This window comes from Narcine bancroftii, chromosome 4, assembly GCF_036971445.1.
Source record: "Narcine bancroftii isolate sNarBan1 chromosome 4, sNarBan1.hap1, whole genome shotgun sequence".
Taxonomy (NCBI): Eukaryota; Metazoa; Chordata; class Chondrichthyes; order Torpediniformes; family Narcinidae; genus Narcine; species Narcine bancroftii.
In genome coordinates this window covers 294760167-294785984 of record NC_091472.1, presented here as the reverse complement: position 1 = coordinate 294785984, position 25818 = coordinate 294760167, and the positions used below count along the sequence as shown (strand labels likewise).

At 41.5% G+C, this 25818-nt stretch overlaps 1 protein-coding gene across 8 annotated transcripts; it reads right to left on the bottom strand.

Moving 5' to 3' along the window:
• Positions 1-1737: 1737 nt before the first annotated feature.
• LOC138762122 (nuclear receptor subfamily 4 group A member 2) lies at positions 1738-19249 on the bottom strand. 8 transcript variants are annotated; one of them, XM_069935519.1, is made up of 11 exons: positions 18943-19127; positions 18013-18055; positions 15966-16031; positions 11249-11404; positions 5923-6028; positions 4622-5481; positions 3781-3910; positions 3397-3560; positions 2679-2881; positions 2354-2532; positions 1738-2222 (listed from the first exon to the last, which is right to left on the bottom strand). In XM_069935519.1, the coding sequence occupies exons 4-11, from the start codon at positions 11279-11281 to the stop codon at positions 1966-1968; spliced, it is 1932 nt and encodes a 643-aa protein (XP_069791620.1). In that variant the 5' UTR covers positions 11282-11404; positions 15966-16031; positions 18013-18055; positions 18943-19127; the 3' UTR covers positions 1738-1965. The 8 variants fall into 8 exon arrangements, with proteins under 8 accessions (XP_069791620.1, XP_069791619.1, XP_069791616.1 ...); XM_069935518.1 differs by having other exon boundaries at positions 15578-16031; positions 18943-19126; XM_069935515.1 differs by having other exon boundaries at positions 14903-16031; positions 18943-19125.
• Between the last annotated feature and the right edge of the window lie 6569 nt (positions 19250-25818).

Below are 25818 nucleotides of genomic sequence, written 5' to 3'. Positions count from 1 at the left end.
AAAAAGTCGCATCTTCTCACTGCGCAACTAATCTGAATTTCTTATCTGAAGACAAGAGAAGCTGATCTTGTGACATTCATGAAATCGAGAAATTCTCTAGGTACCTATTTCCTTTAATTTATTTGAATCCCAAGACAGAATACATGAATAACCGATAACCAAATGCTATTCAGATAGGATGTCGGAAACCTTAATTACATTTCTCATTAGGAAAGATACTTAAACTGATGGGACATTTCTGACTGAGATATATATATATATATATATATATATATAAAGCTTGCAACACATATATGGTAGGATTTAGAGTTTCCACGGACGTTAGGAACATCACATCCAATCAGAGTGTTCCCTTTTTTATAGAATATCGAACCCAATTTGTTAACGTACTTATCTAGATAGCGCAATATTGACCCAAAGATTCATTTAAAATTGTGGTTCACGTCACATGAAAGAGTAGCTTTGTGATCAACTCATAAAATGACCAATTCACAAAGTAGCACACTTGCTATTTTGTTGTTCCTAATGTTTTGCGGCGAAAAGAATTGTTATGAGGAATGTGGCTTCGTGAACTGGGTGTTGTGGGTGAATAAAATCGAAATGGTACATTTTGAATTGGGAGGAAGGCTGACCCCAGAGTTAACGAGGATTTGAATTAAGTACACAGAAATCCAGCAAAGAGCTATTTGAAGACATTTTTTTAATTTTTGTAAACATTAAATGTTTCTTTCTCAAAGAAAGAATTCTCAGAAAACATACTTTAAGCATTTCTAAATGTAAGATACACAATAGAAAAGGCAGTGACTTGTAGGTCAAAATGTATACGTAACGCATACATATATATATTTTAATATACAAAGTAAAACCTACATGTATGTAAATACTTTCTTTTAAAAATTCCACTGAAACATGAAATGACAACTGTCACCTTTTTGCAGACATTTGGAAAGTAGGACAAAGTGCTCAGTAAATTTCAGGAGATTGCCTCCAAAAGCACTCTGAAAATGTCAAAAGCAGGAGCATGCAAATTCATGTTAGACGACAAAAATAATATATAAACTTTTTATCAACATCAACAGTACATACAACACTTACAAACGATGAATGTTGAACGATCTTTACAAACACAATGTATCTCTTTAAGATGCCAGTCGTTGTATACTTGTAGCCAAATGCTAAAATTGTACATCTGCTAACAAGATATCAAACACTACATTTGTCTTTTAAAAAAAAACTAACAGACTACATAGTGTCTGGGATTCTATTTCTTAGGTTCTCATACTGTAGACAAAATCCGTCAAGAAGATACCAAGTGCCTATAATATTTCCAACATACAAGTATGAAGATTAGTCCTGCAATAGCATTCACATGCTGGGCCTTTGCACTATTCGCTAATAGATCTCCATCTTACATTTCTTCAATCAGAAAAATAATCAGACCCAAACTTAGTTCGATAATTTACAGCTGTTGTCGCCTTTTTCCTTTGCTTTGGGCGCATCACATCATGGTATACAGTAATTGTTTAATTGACATCAACCAATTATGTATTTTATATATACTACCGCATATATCTGCTAAGAGCACGAGCTCCACTGAGGGTCGAGGTTACAATCCATCTTATACACTGCAATTGTGAGTTCTATCAAAAGTTGAACGGAGTTTGACAGGAATGCATGTATCCCCATTTGGGGAAGCTCTATATCGAGAATTTAAAAAAAATAAAACGGATAATTAAAAACTGTATATACCAATGTTTATTTGCTGTGAATCCTGGTCAGTAAACGATTGTAATACACGGTTTTAACAAATGCAAAAAGTTGTTAGCCTTTTTGCAAATGCATTTGGCACGAAAGTCCCGTTCCACTATAGAAATGTCTCTGCCCCATTAATGGGGCAGTTTAACATCTTCTGTTATAGTTTCTCTATTTTTTTTTAAATTTCAGTCCAAATGCTTAGATTTGCTTTCAGAAGGGGAGTGTGTCGAGGAAGAGCTTATCAATTATTGTTGGGGGTGGGACGAGGTCCTCGAGCTTCAGGTAAAAGATGCGCTGGAGACCTTGTGTGCAGAGGGTGCGGAGTTCTGGCAATTTCCCCAAAAGTTTGGACAAGTAGTTTGGACGATTTACGTTCCCACCGTTGAAAGTCACGTGGTCCTTGAGACAGTTCACAATTTTATTTTGCAGCTCTTCCACCTTCTTGGGTTCCTTCAGTCCATGTCGCTCTGAAACAACAGAAGCAAAAAGAGAAACGTGAGCCAAAGCTTGATCTTGGGCGCTGCAAAGCGGCGCTGAAGGGGTTAAGGGGTTTTATTCTAGGATTGAAAGAGAAAGGCTTAAAAATAAATGAGCTGACCTGTTACCATGGCGAGAGCAGCAATGCAGGAAAAGGCTGAAATGTCTATGTTCAGACTGTGCAGGTTGGACGAAAAGTCGATGATTGAATCTATCCATTCACCGAAGCCACGGACGCACTGCAGTCTGTGAAACACCACCCCATTGCAAAATATTAGCTTGCCGTCCACGGGGTTGGACCTGCAATTAACAATAATAACGCAACTAATTGCTTTGCAGTAATAAACGGAATTTAATTAGCGCAAAGCAATAACACTTAGATAATGGAAGCTTGGTGCGATAAGGCATGGAAAAGAGTCAATGGCATATTAGAACTATATATGTACCGGTAGGCCAGTCTCAGGACGAACAGTTCCAGAAAAGCCGATTCAAAAAGTAGGTCTTGGTCCTCTTTTAAAAGGTCGGTGTAGCCAGGGATCTTTTCTGCCCAACCGCGGATGATTTCCATAGAGCCGGTCAGAAGGTCATAGAACTGCTGGATGTGCTCCGTGTCCCCGCCGCTCAGTTGGTATTCGGGGTTGGACTGGAACTAGATTTTCAAAGATCAATAAAGACCCGTTGGACTAAATGTAAAGTGAAGTCACGCCTGCTCTGTGCACAGAGCGGCCTGACCATTCTGCTAACAATCTTGTCTCCTGTTCACCAATTAAGAAATTTAACGCCTTAATAAATTCGGGGTGGAATTTATTTTCGTATTTAAAACAAAACAAAATTCAAACAGTCCAATGCCGTATTCACAAATTACATCAAATACTGTCAACCTATGCCAAATGTTATTGGTTTATAACATTCATTCATTCTTTTTGTATTCCAGGTATCACAGGTTAATGCTGTCTCATGATCGCTGTATATTCCTAATCTAGAACGATGGAAGTGACATTTGCTTTAAACGTCGTCCCTTAAAGATCAAAGTCACAATATGCCTATTTTCTGATATACTGATGAATCTAGTAGGGCCGAAGCAGTGGCCCAGAGACCGCATTATCAAATTACTCAGACGCAAAACTGGCTGGTGACTTGCGGAAAAGTAATCGTGGGACTCACTCGAGAGTAATCGAGGTTGGACATGGCAGGGTTGGAGTCGACGTGCGCTCTGACCAAGGCTGTGATGAGACTGACTGGAGGAGACGGCGGAGACGGCTCTTGGGGGCTCTTCGGCTTGGACGGGAGGCGTCCTCTGCGACCTTTCAGGCTATCCGTACGAACCACTAGAAAAGTAAATGATTTCTTTAAGCGAAACAAAAAAAAACCCTGTGTAATCTTTAATATTTTGATCTGAGAATTCTTTCTTTGAGAAAGAAACATTTAATGTTTACAAAAATTTAAAAAAATGTCTTCAAAGAGCTATTTGGTGGGTTTCTGTGTACTTAATATTTAATCATTTCTTGCAGAAGTTGATGCACAATCACATTTGGCACCGAAACTTACCTTCTTTCACCATGCCAACGACGAGGCACTTCTGAAAGCGACAGTATTGGCACCTGTTACGACGGCGCTTGTCAACTGGACAATTCTTATTTGCCAAACAAACATACTTGGCGTTTTTCTGCACAGTTCGCTGAAAAGGAAGAGCAAAATATCAAACCATGAAATTGCCAAGTTAATTTCCCCAATATCGGATACATAAGTATCGTGTATTTTTTTTAAAAGAGGATTTAATGCAAGTTATTTCACACCGCATTTAATGAGTGGATCTTAACAGTGTTCACAATAGCTCTAACCGTCTCCCCCTATCCCAGGTTCTCGCTGCATTTGACATGCGAGGAAGGGAAGAAGCAGACACTGGGTAAATATAAATTCGTGGGCATTCATATTATTTACATCCCTCCGAGACCCCTCGATTTAAAATGATAAGATTATTCAATCACAGCGGTGAAATAAAGAGATCACTTTAATTTTACCATGGGGAATTATGTTCCACTTGGTTAACTTAGACGAGGCTTAATGTTGTTACCAATTTAAATCTCAAGGAGTTTGTGACAGACGCTAGCTGTTCCCTCTGCCATCTGTATTTGAGACAATCACACCAAAAATTGCACTTGCCAAAAGAGAGGAGACAGAAATATTTGTCACAATGTTGAAGCCACTGTACAGTTTAACAGTACGCCTTTATAACCCCTGCTTCTCCAACGTCGCATCCGTTTGGCTTTCTCGCCATTGGATTCCAGTTAACCTCCCAAACACATTAATGACAATACACGTAGAAAAAACCTTTCAATTTATCTCAACAGTATAAACCCCGAGTTAAAATTTAAAATAAAACAATTACCTTGAAAAAGCCTTTACAGCCCTCGCAAGTGCGGACTCCGTAGTGCTGGCAGGCAGCGTTGTCTCCGCAGACTGCGCAAAGGCCTTCGTTTGATGGAGAGTTTCGAGATGGAGGTGATGGTACCTGGTTGTCCATCAGCTGAGACCCATGACCGATCTGGAGACCGGGGAACCCCACATTTGCTTGTTTTCTGATGGGATTGGGGACAGCGAAGTTCTGGCTGTCCACCACGTGATGCCCACCCCCCGTCTCCGGGTTCATAGAAATATGTAAGGGGTTATCAAACCTCATTTGACAGCTAGACACTGGGGTACCGGGAGGAGACTGCTTGAAGGAGAAGAGAGAGAGTCTTGAAACGGGTGACTTCCGCTGATCTATCATATGGGTGGTAGCTACATAGTTTTGAGAAAAGCTGTGAAGAGAGCTGGGATCATCCCACAATGGGCTATGTTGGACCTGGAAGCCTGGAGGTGTTGGGGTAGGGGGTGGAGATGGCTTGTAATACATGGAGCCAGAATGCATCATCTCCTCTGGTGGATGCTGTAGGTGGTTCGTTTGGTGATAACCGTTCATCTGGATGTCTTCGATTTTGATGGCAGACTGCTGGTTGGACAGTGGCATCTGGTACAAGCAAGGGGGTTTCACGTCGTAATTGGTGCTGTAATTCTCCATAAAAGTGCTGAAGCTTGGCAGTGATGTGGTAGCTGTGATTTCAGTGTTAGTGAGATCCATGCTGAACTTGACGAACTCTGGTGTTAAGAAGTCAGAGCAGTGTTCCCCACTGTGATAGCTGTAGCTCTGAGAGGCAGGACTGGCTCCTTGTGGCGATGACCCATACTGAGCTTGAACACAGGGCATGGCTGTAAATGAAAGTTCTGAACATGTACTCATACCATTTAAATGCACAAGCCTTCTATTTCTAAATCGCCCTGCTCCGTTCATCCAAGCCCCAATTGCTAGAATCTGAACTGAATGCCTCGAATTCTTTCTATTTAAACCCGTGGATTTTAGGGAGTACGGCAGAGATACGTGGAAAGCGTTTAAATGTAGACACTTGTCACCGCTCCCTTGGAAGACAGCGTATTACATGTACTTTTAAATGTTTTTTTTTCCTTCCATAATATTTGAGGTCAACTCAACTATTTGTTATGCGTCTTTCTCCATCTCAAACAGCCACATTTTTAAAATATGAAATACATCGAGAATATTAACTTCAATTGCGAATTTAAGACTGACAATACAATTTAATTAACATAATTTGATACGTTAACTTTACTAACTCTGCAATCAAGCTGACGTACCTTCTGCCAAGTGAAAGAAATGAAAAGTAGACACTGTTGTGGCTTGTGTTCTTGATGAGCAGAATTCGGGGTGTTTGCTGAATCGCAATCTATCATGAAACCGTCTCTGAAAGCAAATGGAAAACAAAGTCACTCACCTCTGCCACGCTAACCGTTAATTTTAATAGAATTATATTCCAGTGACTTTCACGGGACACCTAACAGTTTATTTTTGCCATTTCCATGATTTCATATTTCCAAAGTTCACTCGCATTCTTACAATGGAATACATTGGCTCAACCCCTGCAGGGATAATATCGTGCACTGATTTCTGCCCTGTTTCACTCGTCATCCTTTGGAGTTCTTGCTCCAACACCTTTCTGAATTCCATACATAGTTCATATATGACTAACTCTAGCCATAGATCACATTTTATTAGACGATACACTTTAGGAAGACCAGGAGACGTTATACCCCCCAAAATGGAAGGAATATATCCACCTATGTAGAAATGATTGTTACAGGAAGTTGACTGCAGTCAGTAAGGGAGCGCTGGCAGACCAAATTACAAGTGTTCAATTACACCCATGCAAATATATGCACGCAATTTTCAACGCAATCTTTTTTTTATACAGATAATTACACACCCACACATAAATTAAGATCAATCGGTAGGTAACCTATATACTGACTAATAGACAGGCGCATAGTCACAGGCACACACAAAAAAACCTCACTGTCCAGCCAGCATTCATTCAAGTTCCATTATTGCCTTGTAATGCCAACATAAGAAGGCGGGGGCTATGTCAAGCATTTTTAAAAAATCCACCAATACGCGATTCCAATAAAACACGTATAAAGTTTTTTTTTAAAAAAACCATTTCACATTCCGTTTTATTCTATAGTTCCTGAAAAGACCAAACAGTAAAAGTAATGAGGTCTGGCTTGAAATAAAGTTTGAGAAATATACAGATTCATCATACAAATGGCCTCATAAGCTTGAACTTGAAAGTCATGTGTCTATCGATTTAAAAATAACCCACCCTAACGCGGGTGTTTTAACTTTAACATTCTCCAAAGAGCGCAACTCGATTTGATGACTTACGGACCGCCGTGATTTGCCAAGCAGCGAGCAAATGTTGGCCTTAAATTCCCTGTTGTGCTCGCCCAAGCAAATGGCAGTATCTCTAACTTTCTGTCCGCCGGCTCATCGCCCTCTCTGAGCCCCTTTGGGCAACAGACCGATGGTTGTGGTTGCATCGCTGCTTGTGCCCGGGTGACGGTTTAATCTTTCGCCGCTTATTTCCAATCTCTGGTGATGCTGATCGCAAGAAAGACACGTGTGAATGAGATCGCGCTGTCACCGCCCCCATCCTGGTCCAGGGAACCAGGTGGAATGTACAGGTGACCGCACGAAACTCAAAGCCACGACTGGAGAGTCCGTCCTTGCATTGAATGCTTGTTGGGACCCAGCTTTTGGATGGTTAACGCAGAGCTCCGGTGACCGGGACAGAACAAAAATGAACCCCCCGGACCGCAACTGTTGCCAAGTACACACACACACTTCCAAAACTGACAAGCGCTGAATTCACGTCCTCCTGGGCAAGACGAAGCCCTGACAGAGGAAATTAACCGCGTCAACGCACATCAAGCCCTTTCTTTTTAATACCTACTTGCTTATTCTCTCTGTCCACCTCTCATTGGGGCGCTGGAGACTGCGGGATGAGTTGAAAAGTCAGCGTGACATGGAATGAACTTCGAAGTGGCCGCGGTGTTGGAGCTGAAGCCGCGGCGGTGGGTACGGGGTTGCTGCTCTCGGCACCCTCTGAGCCGGCGACCAGACTCGGACTGGCCCTCCTCTCCAATGTGCCTTTGTTTATGTGAGCTCCTCTCTTCCACCGGCAGCGTGTAACTCAGTCTCCGAGCGTCAGCGAGCGTCAGCGTGGCCGAGCCCAATGAGCGCCCGAGGGCTGCGCCCGCACCACACGGTTGGCTCAGGCTCACTTTGCTACATTTCCGAGGTGACGTGAGCGCTGTGGATTCTCAAGTTGTAAAAGGGGCCGCGACTTGAGGCCACCTTCTCACCTTTTCCCGCAGTTCCACCACAGCAGCAGCCTGCAGCTGCAACATTGATGGGGGGGCGGGGGTGGTGGTGGGGGGGAGTTCATGCAATGCTGGACACATGGCCATGAACGGTGGGTCGTATGGAAACGGTGAGTGCTCCATTGGGCGTTCCTGAGGGATTCCCTTTATTTTTGTGCTGTTGGCTTCCTTTATTCTGGGTGAACTTGGGGTTTCCTCGACAACAGTTGGGTGCAAAAGTCGGGATGAGGTTTACATCAAAAGCTGCGGCCGAGGGAAGAAGACTGAAACCTGGCCGGGTTTAATTTCGGGTCGTGGGCGAGCAAAGTTGCGGGGGGGGGGGGGGGGGGGTACCCTTGTGGCCATTCTTAATGGTGAGCGAGGCCCGGGAGAAGGGAGACTCATTCGCGCGGCTTGTTTCGTGGGCGCAGGGACTGAATGAACGAAAGGAAAATGTGAGCGGGCGCGCGCCGGGGCCGTCCGCGGGGGGGGCCGCGTGACGCAGGAACGCAGCCCATTGACGCAGGGAGCCGGGCTGGGCGGCCAAAAATAGCAGGTCTGGCCGCGCCTTGTCAGCGTGCGATTGATGCATTCGGCGGCGGGGGGGCGGGCCTTGCTGCGGCTATTTTCAACCCCAGCGGAAACTCGAGCGCACCAAATTAAGGCATGGTATTTGGAGAGAGACCATTTTCTCTCCGGCTTCTGCGAGAAAGTTTACAACTCGTGCATTTCCCTCCAGCGGTTCATGATGTTACGCGGAGATGCGCTCCTTCCTCCCCCGCCCCGATTTTCCAGCGCGTCTTATCTCTGCTGGGTTTTAATGAGAGGTCGAACGATACTGTTGCCGCGCGTGGAACGATACTGTTGCCGCGCGTGGAACGATACTGTTGCCGCGCGTGGAACGATACTGTTGCCGCGCGTGGAACGATACTGTTGCCGCGCGTCGATCAAGGAAAGCCGCAGGTTAGTTCTGCACGGAATGACATTCTGAGCCAGATTTAGCAGCGCGAATCTCGCTACTGCAGGATCACAATTGTCGACTGGAGTCGAATTTAATTCTGGATTTCGTTCAAGGGGAAGTAGAGAGCACTTGACCATGGAAAAGTCTTCAATCGATTTTAAAAAAATGTGTGATTGTCAGTAAAGTACAATGAACGTAAACTGAGTCGAAAATGTCCATTGCGTTCCTAAAAGGAAACATTCTTGGCAGACGTTTCCTGCGGTTGACCGCCTTGTCGCTTCTTTGCTCCATTCACAAATCCGGAACCTACTGTCGCTGCACGTTTTAAGCAAGAGGCGGTCGCTCTATATGTATTTCCCCCCACCCCCCTCTTTCAAATGGATTGCCCCCCAAAAAAAAACTCCAACAACCCCGTCCACATTAACTCCGTGCAAGAAGAAAATGTCATGTCCCCAAGATGCGACGTTCCCCTGTGAATTGGAAGCACGCAGGTGGCCAGCCGCAGAGGGGCTTGAATTACTACTGGTCAATAGAGGTTCTGGTCAAACATTAATGACAACATTAATTACAGCGGTAACTGGATAGGCCTTCTCTGCTTGTTGGTGAAATGGTGGAGAAAAAGACACCGTACAGCAAAGACGTGCACAAAACTTTTATTCAACAGTCCACCTAATTGCAAATTATTCAAAACTTTTATTCCACAGTCCACCTAATTGCAAATTATTCAAAACTTTTATTCCACAGTCCACCTAATTGCAAATTATTCAAAGAATCAAATTGAAACTGTTTTCCAATAAAATTTGAAATTGAGAAAATCAGAATAGGGAACAAAACATCCATACTTTCAGAAATGATATTGGTACCAGCTAATGCTTTGCAAAATGACCCATATTCTGCCAAAGTCCTAGAGAAATCCAATGCAGATTATCCATCAGCATTTTTCATGCTTGAAGGTTTGCTATTTTAATACATTATAAAGTAAATCAATATTATTTACATCATGTTAATCCATTGTTTAAACTAATGCCAGAACAATTGTTATACTATTAAATTATTGGTTATTTTTACACTTCCAATTTTATCTTCCTTCCAACTGGTCATTATTAATTTCAAACCAGAAAAATAAAAGCAATATGCTGTGGAGAAACAAATCCTTATTTCTTCATTTTGCCTCATCTCTCAGCATTAAAATCTGGTTAAATTTTAACAAACCAACAGTTCTTGACTGAAATAGTTCAATGAAAGAGCCAGATTAGTCTGAGAAAAACCATATTAACATATTGATAAGCTACTATTTAGATGTTTGCAAGGTGACCCATATTCAGAGCACATTCCCAAAGGACACTGTGTAGATTAAACATCCTCTCCTTCCAAACATGGTGTAGGTTTAAAAAAAAAATCAATCACGTCCTGTTAAAAAAAACTCAGATCAAGATGAAGGGAAAAATCAAAAATATTGAAAAGTGAAATCCAACAAAATATAATGGAATTGCGCAATGGAATTGGTCTTGCAGACCAAACTCCAATATTTTTTCAATACAATTTCTAACTACTAAACAAGAAACCAGCGTCAGTCAAACACCAAACCAAAATTGATTTATTATATTCTTCAAAGGTAAACATTATATTCACACTTTTTGTAAATCTTTTGATCGTGGTATCCATGGTCTTCATCCATACAAACATTTTCTTTGGAACATCTACTTCAGTTGCTAAAAGTGGTTCCTTCCTTATGTATAATCATGGAAAATACCATTCATCAACTCTAACCCAACCCAAGCCCCTATTCAGCCACTCATGAAGAGTATTTGTATTTTGTTTATCCTGTTACATATCAAAGACAGAATGAACAAAATTTGAAATGGGATCACTTTTGTTCAAACTTCTAACTTAGCCCCCCTCCCCCCATCAATATTGTTGCTGAAACTTTCCTTTCCCCAAATAGAACACATGCACAATTTTCCCACGTCCAATGACACTTGCAAGTTATTGCGCCTATTAATTTGTTCTTTTCCAAATCACAAACTTGCTAAACTCCTTGATATACAGTTCAAAAATGGTCTAGTAATACTTTAAATTCTTTAGGTTCAAATGGAAGGGCCTCATTTCAGAAGTTGCCCAATGATACAAAATTTGTGATGACCTAATAATGAGGTTAGAGGCTGCAAGAAGACATTCATTCCGTGTTTGGGTGTCCACAAAAAAATGGACAATGTAATTTCAGTCCAGGTAGAGGTTCCATTATTGTTTCGTAATACAACATTTAGAATGTAACATACATGAAATTCTTTAACTTTTGCCTACCGCAAGGAAGAGAGTCACCACTATGTCCAGCATCCCTCACAGAAACCCACAGCACCTGGTGTTCCTAGGCCAATTCCCCTCCAAGTCCAGACCAGTCATCTGCCTGCTTAGCTTCTGAGAGCAGACAATCCCAGGCAGATTCAGGCTATTAAGATGCTGTTAAGTAATGAATTCGAGGACAAACAAGGGAAAGAAACATGCAGTTAGTGATCTTATACCAGGAAGTGTACAAGGGAAAAGAGATTAGGCCTTTGTAAAATAGGTTAGAACTCTAAATACAGCATACCAATTCCAGTTATTATGCTCAAAAATATAACACATTTCTAATATACATGATTCAAGATCTCAGGCCTGGAAAATTACTGTTTTGAGGAGACTAGGATAGAATGGTTGACTATGGAAAAGTAAACATATACCAAATTATGGAGGTCTGGATAGTAATCCGAAGGACTAATTTCTCCCAAATATATTGTTAATGGGGTACCACTGTTTAAAATTAATTTAAATAAATAAATACATTGAATTAATTTAAATTAATTGGTAAAAAGATTAGAGGAGAGTCAAAAAATTGCATCCATAGATAGAAGGCTTTCAATCTGAAATATTAATGGGCATTTTTCAATAGAAGCTGCCAGATTGCTGAAGATTTCCAGAATTTTCTGTTCTTAATACACTCCTTGCATTGACAGGGCTAGAATTCATTAACCAAAAGGTTAGTGGAGGCAGAAACTCTCACTGTATTTGGAAAAATCCCCAGATGAAAATTTGAACAGTTAGAAGCAAGAGTTAGCCAAATGACTTAATTTTTGGCTGTTGTAGGCAAATGGCATTATACAACTATATATATTTTTTTTAAATAGATGCAGCCAACCTTCAAATTTCCATTTCTCTTAAGATCAGCAAGCTTTTAAAAGCAAGTTTATTACATTTGTCATTTGCACTGTGATTTATTTGGCCTCTTCATTTTCCAACTCTGTGATCACCCATTACAAAATTAATGACATATTTACTGTCTTTTTCTAAATTGAGAAAAAATATGGTTTCTAGTGTAACCTTAATGTAATTTTACAGCACAGAAAAAAGGCCCTTCGGTTCAACCAAGTAGTCTACCTGAGCAAGTCCCAAATGCTGAATACTTTCCTAACAGGCAGATACTTCAATTGCACTGAAGGTTTGCTGATCATGTTCAGATTTGGAGCTCAGGCTGCGGACAGTTTGGAATCAAGTGAGGCCGCTGGAGGTGAATCCACGGGCACTCGGGAACTCTGAGGAGACTCTTGCTTCTCTTCCTCTGACTATAAGGAGGCGCTTTAGGCAATTTCTGCCAGTGATGAATCTATCTGCCTTACAGCAGACAGAAGCAAATTCTGTGAAATTGTGCATTGTCTTTATTGCATGCCAGTAAAGGAATCTGGAAACTTTTTGACATTAAATTCCTCAGGAAATTCCTCCGTGAGTAGCTTTTCTTGTATATTAAAGAAGAATAAGCAACATATGATGCCACATCTATGATGTGTGAAAAGCACCATATTGGGAAGACAACAAGAGTGAACTCCCATCAACAAGAACTGCTCAGTTGCAAATACTTCAGGTGATGACACCAACAAGTCTGGAGTAGTTTAATTTTATAATTATATCAATTGCAATAAAGCCTGAATACATTGTGGAAAGTTCCTGAAGCACTTTAATGTTAATCCATTCTGGGACGTTATGCAACTGCACGTCGAGTTAAAGATGGCAGTTTTGCATTGCACATATTTACATTGTTAGTTCGAAATGGTTGGAGAATACAATTGCAAAATTAGCTACATCTTAACTACTGGCAAGTAGGAAGAGATGGCCTTTGATTGCACATTATTTTAATCATCAAATAAGATGTCAAATGCAATCTGTCCTTTTCAGCATTACTGAATATTTTGGCCACATATCATATCCGACACTGCATCAAAGATGGCAAGACTGTAATGCCATGCTCAACTATTGTTTTTCTTGTACTGTGGTTATAGTACCCAAATTGTAGTAAAGTGTAACAATGGAGATGGTCAAACACCCATCCAAAATAAGTCTTTTTTTTTTAAATAGTGAGTTAAAAATTGTTGTGCAACAGATAGAAATAAAGCATTGCTTCTTCAACCAATGTGATAAGATGCAAATTTGCCCCCAAAATTCCTTTTGTACCAAATTTTCAATTTTATGATAGGTCAAGAGTATAATAGAAAACTTATATAGACCTTAGATAGAGGAAAGGACAGCAAACTCAATGGTTGATTTTCGTGTGGGCCTGTGCTGCACCAGCTTGTGATTTAATCAATATCTGGTTTGGATTAGCCGTAATGTTAAGAAATCCCAAGGGGAAAAAAAAATTAAGAAAAGCACATTTATCTGTTCTGTACATGGGATCATGATTTTCCTAGCAAATCAGACAATATTGTTCATTAAAGTAAATGCTCAACATCTTAACTATACCTTTCAAATTAAAGCACCTCCACGATGAAACTGGTGAACATTGCTCATTACTAACCATTTAGTTTCTGTTCCAAAAAAAGTTGAATGACCAAGTTTGTAAATTACCAAGTTTTTGTAGCCGGTTTACAAAGGCAAAATTACAATATTAGACACTTTTCACAACTTGTAATAAACAGGTATAGGATATTCCAACATATGGAACAGTTAGCACAACACCAGCGATCAGGACTGGGGTTCAAATCCTGCGCTGTCCGGAAGGAGTTTGTACATTCTCCCAATGTCTGTGTGGATTTTCCCCCAGGGGCCCCAATTTCCTCCACCATTCGAAACATACTGATGGTGTAAATTGGGCAGCACGGACTCGCAAGCCTGTTAACGTGTTGTATGCCCAATTCTTAAAAAAAAAATTAAACATTAATATATACCAGTGGTTCTCAGGAAAAATTGGGTCTAGAGCAGTGGTTCTCAACCCTCCCTTCCCACTCACATCCCACCTTAAGCAATCCCAAACTAATCACAGAGCACTGATGACATAGAGATAACATGAAGTGTTATGTGATAATATGTGAGTGAAAAGAAAAAAGGGCAAGAACCACTCATCTAAAGCTTCACACACATTGTGATAACCTGCTTCTGCACGAGTGATCCTGGCAATTTGTGGATTACACAAGTGCAATACAATTTTAAATTAATCAAATATTGGTGATATTAGGGAGCATGGTTACCATAGCAGTTCGCACAGCCTTGTTTATAGTGCCCAGTGACCAGGATTCAAAGCCAACGTGGTCTGTATTGAGTCTCCATGTCTACATGGGTTTCCTTCAGGTGCTCTGGTTTCCTCCCAACATTCAAAACATACCAGGGTTGTAGGTCAATTTGACAGCATAGGGTCATGGGCCAAAAGGGCCTGTTACAGTGCTGCATGTCTACATTTTTTAAAAATACAATTATAAAATTTAATTCAAATTTTAATTTATAAAAAAATTAAATTTAAAAATTTAATATCTATAGACAGCCAAGTATCACACCAGCTCTAAAAAAAGGAACGAGAAGCAATTTTCTAATTTTCACTTCTTGTACAATTATCCAATCGCATTTAAAGGGTTTTGAAATTATTCTCTTTACTTTTCTTTAGCATTCTTTGGCCTTTGAGTCACACTTTTCTAGAAGCATATACAAGATACAAACCTCTGGTCCCAGACAATATCTCAGTTGTAGTACCGAAGACCTGTTCTCCTTAACTAACCACTCCTACAGCAAATTGTTGTAGTACAGATACAAGAGGTACTGGATTTTGTGGAAACAGCTGAGTCCTGTTCACATACCAGAAGAAATCAAATCCAATTAAATTACCAATTGAATCAGTTCACTTTCAATCATCAACAAGGTGGTGAAAGATGTCATCAAACTATGTCAATCAGTACTTACCACTGCCATGTGGATTGTTGAGCACATCACACCTTTGTTCAAATGTAGAACAAGGCCAAATTCCAAAAGTGAAGAAGAGCAACTGCTCTGAGCATCAAGACAATGCTTAACAAAGAATGGCATCAAGGTGAATGGCAACAGAAATAAAAGCACAAGGTCAAGCAGCATCTCTGAAGAGAAAAAGAAGCCATGTTTCAGGTCAAAAATCCTTCATCAAAAATATTCAGACCTTTTGACATGAAATGGTTAGTCTGTTTCTCCATCGATGCTGCCTAACCCAATATTTCTAGCACTTTGTTTCATTCAGATTTACAGCATTTGTAGTTTTTTTTTAATTTGATCCCAGTAAAATAATTCAAAGTGCAAAGGAAACACCTTTCTGTTTGGAAATGTAACCATCACAAGAGGAAGATTTTCTTTTCAGAGATCAGTCACCTTAATCCAAAGCTGTCATTGCAGAAGTTCTTAGTGCAGTGGCCCAAGCCCATTTGCAGCAACTTCATCCACAATGGCCATGTTCTCTGGTGACCGCACAACATTTTTGTTGATTCACACTTCCTTGGCACCATAGAAACACTAGCAACTGCATATGCCCTCCAAGTTGCACACCACCCAAACTTGGAAACATTTTTAATCATTTGTTCATAACAATTACATCCAAATTCTGGAATTTGTCCCCAAAAGCATTTTGGGAGTAGCTTCACCGTGATCGGCTGCAGTTGGTTCTTCTGATATTTGTTCATCAACACTTTCAAGGGAAGTTTATGACATCAAGATGCCCAACAACAACAAAAAATCCCTGCCTCCTCCATCAGTACTTAACTGTATTGGAGTAACATGTCATGCTGTTGATTGCTTCATTGCCTCAGGAATGGCAAAAACTCCACTGCTGCAATGAAAGAAAAATGTAAATCAGTTACAATTTAAAAAAAAATCAAGATACACATTTTGATAGTAATTATCAAACAAAATCCAAGCAACATCTCAGATTATAATGTGTATGCCATTGCCAAAAACAAACCAAGGCTCAGATCCAGATTTAATTAACAGGAGTTCTATTACTTGTTACTAAACCCAAGTTGGAAATTGATAATACTCAGTTTGATTGCCTACAGGTTGGATCCATGATTAAGTAATCCAGCAACACAGCATCTGGATTTTTGTCATTTGAAAAATCTCCCTTTGGTTACAACTCACTGGATGAAGAAATGTTTGAAAACATTACATTAGCCATCATCTTCAATATGACCTATGGGGCATTAATGTGAATGATCATGGTATTAAAAATCTTAACCCCTCCTCTCTCTCTGACCAAGTTATTAACTGCTTGTCCTAATACTACCTCAATAACAAATTTTAGCTCTGTATCAAATTTTGTTTTGTAATGCTGCAGACATGTGACTACATCAGAGTTTTAATTAATGCAAGTTGTTGAATTATCAAAATAAGCACCAACATTTAAAAAATTATACAAAAAAAAGTTAAAAGTCTAGCAGTATGAACTTGGAGGAGACTCTTTTGCTTCTCTTTCTCAGACTTGGAAGGGGCACTGAACAATGCTAATGGTGAATCTTTGTCTAACTTATGACCAACTGAAGGCAATTTTGTAATAATGTGTTTTATTACTTTATAATAAATAGTATCTGATAATAGACTGGATACACTTTTTGGGTAGTCTTTTCTTTAATATTAAAGCATCAGTCACTATGGAAAATCATGTACATTTACTGGATGCAACTGGTAGATCAATTACAAAAATGTAAACTAATATGATTGATGGATGGTCAAAAATGTTAATTGTACATTATCAAGATAAAGGATGCCCATATCAGAGAATGTGATACATTAACTCTAGTCACCAATCATGTGTAAATGTCAGCCATTTTCACGAATTATAGCAATCCTCATGAACAGCAAAATATTTACTCCAACACCAACTTTAAAATTGTTTAGTACTTTAGTGTTTTTCATCAGTGTACTACAATTAAAGATGACCACAAAGTACATTGGAGATTACACTCATTTCATACAAGAATCTTATCATTCCAGATTTTCCCACTGTCATCAGTTTCCATGCAAAGCACAGCCTGAAAAAAAAAAATCACCTGTACAAATTAGAAGAGTTGGGCACATGAAAACAAAATGCAAGAGACCATTTGTTCATATTTCATATGACAATGTGGCAGTCTGCAATCAACCAAAAATTTAAATGCACTACAGCTCTATAGAGTTAAAAGTGCAAAGAATTACTAAAAATTAACTCTCTAATAATAGTACAGTGGCCCTTATGGTCATTGTGCTTGTGAGTGTTCTTTGGTAGAACCCATTTTGGCAGCAAGCCCACAACTCAAACTACTTACCAATATGCACAAAATAATGAAGTAAAAATTTTTTGATAGACCAAAACAAACTTACTGCTGGGGGAACTGAGCTTGTCAAACAGCATCCACAGTATAAAAAGAATTGTTGAAATATTAATTCATCTGTACTTGGGTATATAACAATCTCATTACATTATTACAAGAACCTCCACACGGATGCTGCTTGACTCAGAGTTCTTCCAGCAGTACGAGTTTTGCTCTAGATTTCAGCATCTTCATTCTCTTGCTTCCAAAAAGAAAGTGCTTCTGATCGTGGCTATTTCTGAAAAAGAATCATGTCACTTTAGAAGAAAATCCAATTCATCTATCAGTGTACCCAATCCTTCTGGCAACATATAGGTTAAAAAGAAACTGTCAGTGGAGTAATTGAAGTGGAAAAAGAATAGCATGTGCCTTGTACTAACATAGAGCAGTAATTAGCAATGTAGGTTTACAACAGTAGATGAATCATCCCCTACTTAAAACATTACCAGTCAATAGAACACTTACCCATTTTAAACCAATCTTCAGTAGATTCAGTAGTGATTTGAATCTGTAGGAGGTTTGACGTATATACACATAGGATTAAATTCAACTCACTTTATTTCTAACAGACAGAAACATGAAAAGTGCACCTAAATAATCTTACATTCACAGTGCACTTAAGTGGAAGAAAATCTCAAATATTTTAACATGCATTGATGAAAAAAAATGAGCTACTTAGTCCTTTGTTAAATACTTGGGATAACTACACAAATTCACCCCAGCAATTTTTCCTGCAACAGATTACTTTGCTTTAATTTTGTTAATTTAGGAGTACATTTAAACATTGAGCCATGACATTGTTACAGTACAAAGGCCCAAGGACAAGACAGGTACGAAGACCATCACGTATCATTCCATGATACAAAATCTATCTGGTCATTGAGATACGGCTGTCATTTCACCCAGATTGTACGTGATTGATTCTACTGAAGGTTAGAGGCTAACATAGGTTTCCATAGGTTTCCAAGCCCACCATGCTTAACCATTTATTAAGTAACATCTGTACCCACTGGGTTTTTTTTAAATATTATTTACTCACTTAACTAAATTACACAACTAATTTCCATAATAAACGAGTTTTCGAGACATTTTCTATTGGGGTCTGTTTGAAACGGATCTTAATTCTACTTCCATGCTTACAATGGCTGGGGGAGGTGGGGGGAGAGAGAGAGAGAACCCCCCCCCCCCCAACCCCCCTCATTCATAGTTAACAACCTGGTTTCCTGCAGCCGCCACGAAACTGGATTGAAAGGGATTCGCTGGAAGAGGATTTGGTGGAGCGTCGCCTCGTTCTTGCCAGTGCCAAGGCTTGATGTTAAAAGACCCCCGCGGACGGAACCTGCTCTCCACCCCTGCGGCCAAGAGCCGGCCGGCCGATGTTGCCCCTCCACTTACCGGTGCAACAAGCGCCCAGACGCGCCCGCCGAGGGACGGAGCGCAAGTCGCCCGCGACTCAGCGGAGCGGAGCCGGACAGGGCACGGATCGCGGCGGCTCGACCGATTCCCCGGGACAGGCTGCGGGCGGAGCCACCGCAACCCCCCCCACCCTCCTTTCCTCCCCCCTCCCCACCCCGGCTCCTCTTCTGTTTCCATTGGAACTCTCCGGATAAAAGGCTCCATTGTCACACACACACACACACCCAAAAATACACAGTAGCCGCTCCGCACTGCCGCTCGGCACCCCGACCCTCCTAACAAACCCCGCGCCCGCGTCAGCCTGACGTCAATGGAGCCGAGATCCGATGACGCACGGGCTGCCTGCGTCATTCTATAAATAGAACCATTTGTTTCAATTCGAGTTGATGGCTTTTTTCCATTGACGGTAATGCGATGGGTGGAGGGAGGGAGGGAGGGAGAGGGGAAGGGGATCCTCCTGAGTGGCTGGCTGCACAATGGAAACAAGGCTCACAGTGTGTGAGAGATGATGCATTTGTCACATCACCAGCCTGGTCCAAAATTAGAAACATGGGGCATCGTGCGATTGGAAAGTTGGAGACCCGCTGAGAAATGATCTCCCCACTTCGGGCTGCGGTTTCTGTAAGAATAACTCAAGCCCGGGCGAAGTCCCCATTTTATATTATGCCTCGCCACTTTTGTCCCTTTTAAACGTGGCCATTCCGCGGACCTCTTGCCATGAATGTACTACCCTGGTCGCTTTGGTCGGAATTGAGGTATATTCTCCTCCATTCCCCTCTCCCTGAGCAAATCGAGCAAATATGCAGACCAAAAGTCACCGTGCTTGATACAAACATTGCGGACCCCCCCCCCCCCCACCCCCTCCCTCCCTCCCTCCCTCTTCGCACTGACACATTTTATACAGACCAAAAGCCACCGTGCTTGATACTTCCAAACATTGTGGACCCCCTCCCTCCCTCCCTCCTCACACTGACAAATTTTATACAGACCAAAAGTCACCGTGCTTGATACTTCCAAACATTGTGGACCCCCTCCCACCCTCCCTCTTCGCACTGACACATTTTATACAGACCAAAAGTCACCGTGCTTGATACTTCCAAACATTGTGGACCCCCTCCCTCCCTCCCTCTTCGCACTGACACATTTTATACAGACCAAAAGTCACCGTGCTTGATACTTCCAAACATTGTGGACCCCCTCCCTCCCTCCCTCTTCGCACTGACACATTTTATACAGACCAAAAGTCACCGTGCTTCATACTTCCAAACATTGTGGACCCCCTCCCTCCCTCCCTCTTCGCACTGACACATTTTATACAGACCAAAAGTCACCGTGCTCGATACAAACATTGTGGACCCCCCCCCCCACCCCCTCCCTCCCTCCCTCCCTCTTCGCACTGACACATTTTATACAGACCAAAAGTCACCGTGCTTGATACTTCCAAACATTGTGGACCCCCACCCCCTCCCTCCCTCTTCGCACTGACACATTTTATACAGACCAAAAGTCACCGTGCTTGATACTTCCAAACATTGTGGACCCCCTCCCAACCCCTCCCTCCCTCCCTCTTCGCACTGACACATTTTATACAGACCAAAAGTCACCGTGCTTGATACTTCCAAACATTGTGGACCCCCTCCCCACCCTCCCTCTTCACACTGACAAATTTTATACAGACCAAAAGTCACCGTGCTTGATACTTCCAAACATTGTGGACCCCCTCCCTCCCTCCCTCCCTCTTCGCACTGACACATTTTATACAGACCAAAAGTCACCGTGCTTGATACAAACATTGCGGACCCCCCCCCCCCCCCCACCCCCTCCCTCCCTCCCTCCCTCCCTCCCTCTTCGCACTGACACATTTTATACAGACCAAAAGTCACCGTGCTTGATACTTCCAAACATTGTGGACCCCCACCCCCTCCCCCTCCCTCCCTCTTCGCACTGACACATTTTATACAGACCAAAAGTCACCGTGCTTGATACTTCCAAACATTGTGGACCCCCTCCCACCCCCTCCCTCCCTCCCTCTTCGCACTGACACGTTTTATACAGACCAAAAGTCACCGTGCTTGATACTTCCAAACATTGTGGACCCCCTCCCTCCCTCCCTCTTCACACTGACAAATTTTATACAGACCAAAAGTCACCGTGCTTGATACTTCCAAACATTGTGGACCCCCTCCCACCCCCTCCCTCCCTCCCTCCCTCTTCGCACTGACACATTTTATACAGACCAAAAGTCACCGTGCTTGATACAAACATTGCGGACCCCCCCCCCCACCCCCTCCCTCCCTCCCTCCCTCCCTCTTCGCACTGACACATTTTATACAGACCAAAAGTCACCGTGCTTGATACTTCCAAACATTGTGGACCCACCCCCTCCCTCCCTCCTTCTTCGCACTGACACATTTTATACAGACCAAAAGTCACCGTGCTTGATACTTCCAAACATTGTGGACCCCCTCCCACCCCCTCCCTCCCTCCCTCTTCGCACTGACACATTTTATACAGACCAAAAGTCACCGTGCTTGATACTTCCAAACATTGTGGACCCCCTCCCTCCCTCCCTCTTCACACTGACAAATTTTATACAGACCAAAAGTCACCGTGCTTGATACTTCCAAACATTGTGGACCCCCTCCCACCCCCTCCCTCCCTCCCTCTTCGCACTGACACATTTTATACAGACCAAAAGTCACCGTGCTTGATACTTCCAAACATTGTGGACCCCCTCCCACCCCCTCCCTCCCTCCCTCTTCGCACTGACACATTTTATACAGACCAAAAGTCACCGTGCTTGATACTTCCAAACATTGTGGACCCCCTCCCTCCCTCCCTCTTCACACTGACAAATTTTATACAGACCAAAAGTCACCGTGCTTGATACTTCCAAACATTGTGGACCCCCTCCCACCCCCTCCCTCCCTCCCTCTTCACACTGACACATTTTATACAGACCAAAAGTCACCGTGCTTGATACAAACATTGCGGACCCCCACCCCCCCCCCCACCCCCTCCCTCCCTCCCTCTTCACACTGACACATTTTATACAGACCAAAAGTCACCGTGCTTGATACTTCCAAACATTGTGGACCCCCCCCCCACCCCCTCCCTCCCTCCCTCTTCGCACTGACACATTTTATACAGACCAAAAGTCACCGTGCTTGATACTTCCAAACATTGTGGACCCCCCCCCAGCCCCTCCCTCCCTCTTCGCACTGACACATTTTATGACGATCCTTGGAGGATTGACTAGTTTAAAAAACATGCCTTAAAATGTCCTAATCGGTTTCATCTTTATCCAAACATGACCATTGTACAAAAACCACTCAACGGTTACAATATCTCACATAAGAATGAAATGCGCTGAAATTCTGGCTGCCACCCTCAAAAAAATCGTCCACAACAGAGGTTCCCCGAGTGAGGCGGCCGTGGTTGGGGAATGAAGAGGGGTCACTGCCCTTCAGAACTGTATTTTCAGGTTTTAATTCAAATCTTCAGCTTTTTTCTTCTGCTTTTCATGGCATTTAATGGAGAAAAAAAATCCTCATTTGCATCTTCTAATTTGTTTTAGCTACTTGGATAACCTTGCATGCAACAGGACTTTTTTTAGAAGTTTTATTCCAGAATGAGTCGTTAAACATTCTTTAAGAAGGATATGTTGCGATCGTGATCCCCATCTAAATATGGATTTATTGGAAGGGGAGCACTTAAGAAGGTGGTGCTCACAGCCATCAACTCTGCTGAGAATGGCCTTAACTTTGTTTTAAACTGCACTAGACCCCAGTCTCTGCAGATTTTGTTTTGTTTTCCTTAACATCAGAGAAGCATTTAGCCTGGCCAATTCTTGAATGATATTTGAAAAACAGTTCGATGGTTCTTGAATATCATGCAACCTTTTTTTTTAAGAAAATGCAAGTCAATCCATGTTTAACATGCTATTTGCAGTGAAGGTGAGCAATAAATGTGCACTACAATCCCGAGAGAAGCCAGTTTTAAATGGAAAGGTGGTCCATCAGAAAACAATTTTAGGATCTGTAGATTATTCTTGATATCAACAGATTTCTTCTTCAGAAAATTTGCAGCTTGGTTCAAGGAGGTTGAGCTCATTCTATCACTTCCTTCCAAACAACTTCCATCTGTGTTTTTACTCAACTCTCATTATAGTTTAGCTGATTTAGTGGTCCCTAGTGGAGAGGATATCTCCTCTTCATGCTCTGATCGAAGGAAATTAGTAACCAATTTCCATTGTGAAAATATTTCATAATTTAAATAAATGCATTGCATCCACTTGTTTCTACTCTTCCACTGTGTACCAGTAATTCATTTGCTCCACCACAACAAATCCCCAAATTATATTCCTTTAAGACCAATGTTCCTGCAGGATTGTGTGAACTGCCAACACTATGGCAGCTGTGGGGTCGAAATTGAATTGGTTTTGCTGTAGCATCAGAAAAATAGTTTCAAGCTTCAAACTAAGGAGAATAGTTCTCTCATGTCCTTCAGGTGGTGGAGATGGCCCCGAGTACTTAATCTGACCCACTCTTACTAAGTCCCATGTTGGGTTTTACACTCTTAAAGCGCTTTGAATTGGTTTAGGATGTAACTCAGTTATGAACAGTGCAAAAAAAATAAGCAGTAAAATAAATCACACTGGTCTAAATATTGGAGGAGGACAAGTTTTAGGAAATTCCAGCATTTGAGGTCTTCCAACTTTGCCACCTCTACTAAAGCACAAGTGAACTTCAGTACACTCATAGAATTAAAACTACCTTGCTGTATTCTGAAGGACATGGCTTCAAAGAGTCCTTGTTTCTTCAGGAAATCATACTTAAGTGGATCAAACTGTATCTTCTTCTGTTTCAGGATTTCAACCCGTTCTTCTTGTAAACTGTGTGATAGTTTCAGTTATTCTGAGCACCAAAGTATATGTCAAGAAACCTTTTCTTTATTAGTATCTCCTCTTCAGGCTCTAATAAAAGGATTAACCAATTTCCATCATGAAAGTATTTCATTTAAATTGTAATAAATTTCTTGTCTATAATTATGAATGTACAGCTTTGTTAAAGAGGCACCCAAAACCTCACTTATTTCCACTCCTATAAGAAAAGTCTAATCCTTGTCTGGTATAAATAATTCTTAATCATTTATAAATTGGATTTTACACTAACCCAATAACAGAAAAGTACAGAAGGGCTCATCATTAAGCATTTAATTTACTTCAGCAAATTAATATCAGTTGTTCATACATGGAGAAAATATTTTGAACAAAGCCTAAACTGTTAAGACACTATTACGCCTTTCACAGAGAGACTCTTTCACAAGGATTCTCCCCACAGCACAAAGGCACCCTTTCCATCTTTCACAGAAACACTTACCCCAACCCCCACAAAATCTTGTTTTCCAGAAGCATTCTTAACCTTTCTGGTCACATGGTTACACTTTCCCATCACCAGCATGCATTCCCATCCAATGTCCCTGATATTCGGCAAATATAATTACAGCTCTAAATTCTATCCAATGTTGTCAAGGCATGAACTCTCCAGTGAGATCTTACACTCCAATATTGATTTGGCATATTCAGTGAGAACACAGTATGTTTGTGCATGCAGTGTTTGCAGTTGCTCACATAAGTGCTAGTGTTCCTAGGATTGGACAGAACTACCTATCTCAAATGCAGCAAAGTACCACTTCTTATTCTGTCAGATGGTTGAATTCCACATGTTATTTATACTTGTATAAATAAGGCATTTTAAAGTTCTCTCTTGTTTGCAACTTTATTTATATTTTGGAAGAATATCCAGTTGTCCAGTAAAGAACTATTGTTGAGTGGACAATGAATAAAATAGCTGAAATATATAATCGCTTCAATTAAACAATGTTGCACACAATTTCCTTTCAGGAAATATAACTTGAAAAGTTAATTCTATATTTAAGCAGAAAATGATGGAGAAAAAATGCTCAGCTTTCAAAATTTGTAAAGAATAAAATTGCACAAATTTGCAGATGTAAACCCTTTGAGTATAGTCTTTCCATTTTGCTAGTCATTAATTACATGGCATGAGCATCACAGAATCAATCATGAGACAGGGACTACTTTGGCATATCCTGTTTCTTACACAAGGCGATTTATCTCCTTTGTCAATAAAGATAGCTTGGAAGACATATCTTTTTTCTTTTGGCTTGGCTTCGCGGACGAAGATTTATGGAGGGGGTAAAAAGTCCACGTCAGCTGCAGGCTCGTTTGTGGCTGACCAGTCCGATGCGGGACAGGCAGACACGATTGCAGCAGTTGCAAGGGAAAATTGGTTGGTTGGGGTTGGGTGTTGGGTTTTTCCTCCTTTGCCTTTTGTCAGTGAGGTGGGCTCTGCGGTCTTCTTCAAAGGAGGCTGCTGCCCGCCAAACTGTGAGGCGCCAAGATGCACGGTTTGAGGCGTTATCAGCCCACTGGCGGTGGTCAATGTGGCAGGCACCAAGAGATTTCTTTAGGCAGTCCTTGTACCTTTTCTTTGGTGCACCTCTGTCACGGTGGCCAGTGGAGAGCTCGCCATATAATACGATCTTGGGAAGGCGATGGTCCTCCATTCTGGAGACGTGAGCCTTATAAAGGGAAAACCTGCAAGATGGTTGGTTGGTGGCATCAGGGGGCTGAATGAAACTTCCCAATGGAGTAGAGTTATTCTTCAGAATGAAGGGAAAGTTGTTCAGTCAATGGCAACTATCCAACAGAACAAGGTCACCCGAACTTCTGCAGTATGTAAATGGAACCTGCATTTACTTGGAAATTCAGCTCAAGACATCGTTTACTTGTTAACCAATGCATTTGAGAAGACAGGGCCTGCATTTAATATC

What these genes read in the sequence shown, in the direction of transcription:
- LOC138762122 (XM_069935513.1), bottom strand. Translation starts at nt 11,281, where the DNA reads ATGCTGGACATAGTGGTGACTCTCTTCCTTGCG. An exon ending in TGGTGACTCTCTTCCTTGCG is followed by an intron (nt 6,029 to 11,248) that starts GTAGGCAAAAGT and finishes ATTTGCTTTCAG; the next exon opens with AGACGGTTTCATGATAGATT. An exon ending in CGTTGGCATGGTGAAAGAAG is followed by an intron (nt 3,561 to 3,780) that starts GTAAGTTTCGGT and finishes TTACTTTTCTAG; the next exon opens with TGGTTCGTACGGATAGCCTG.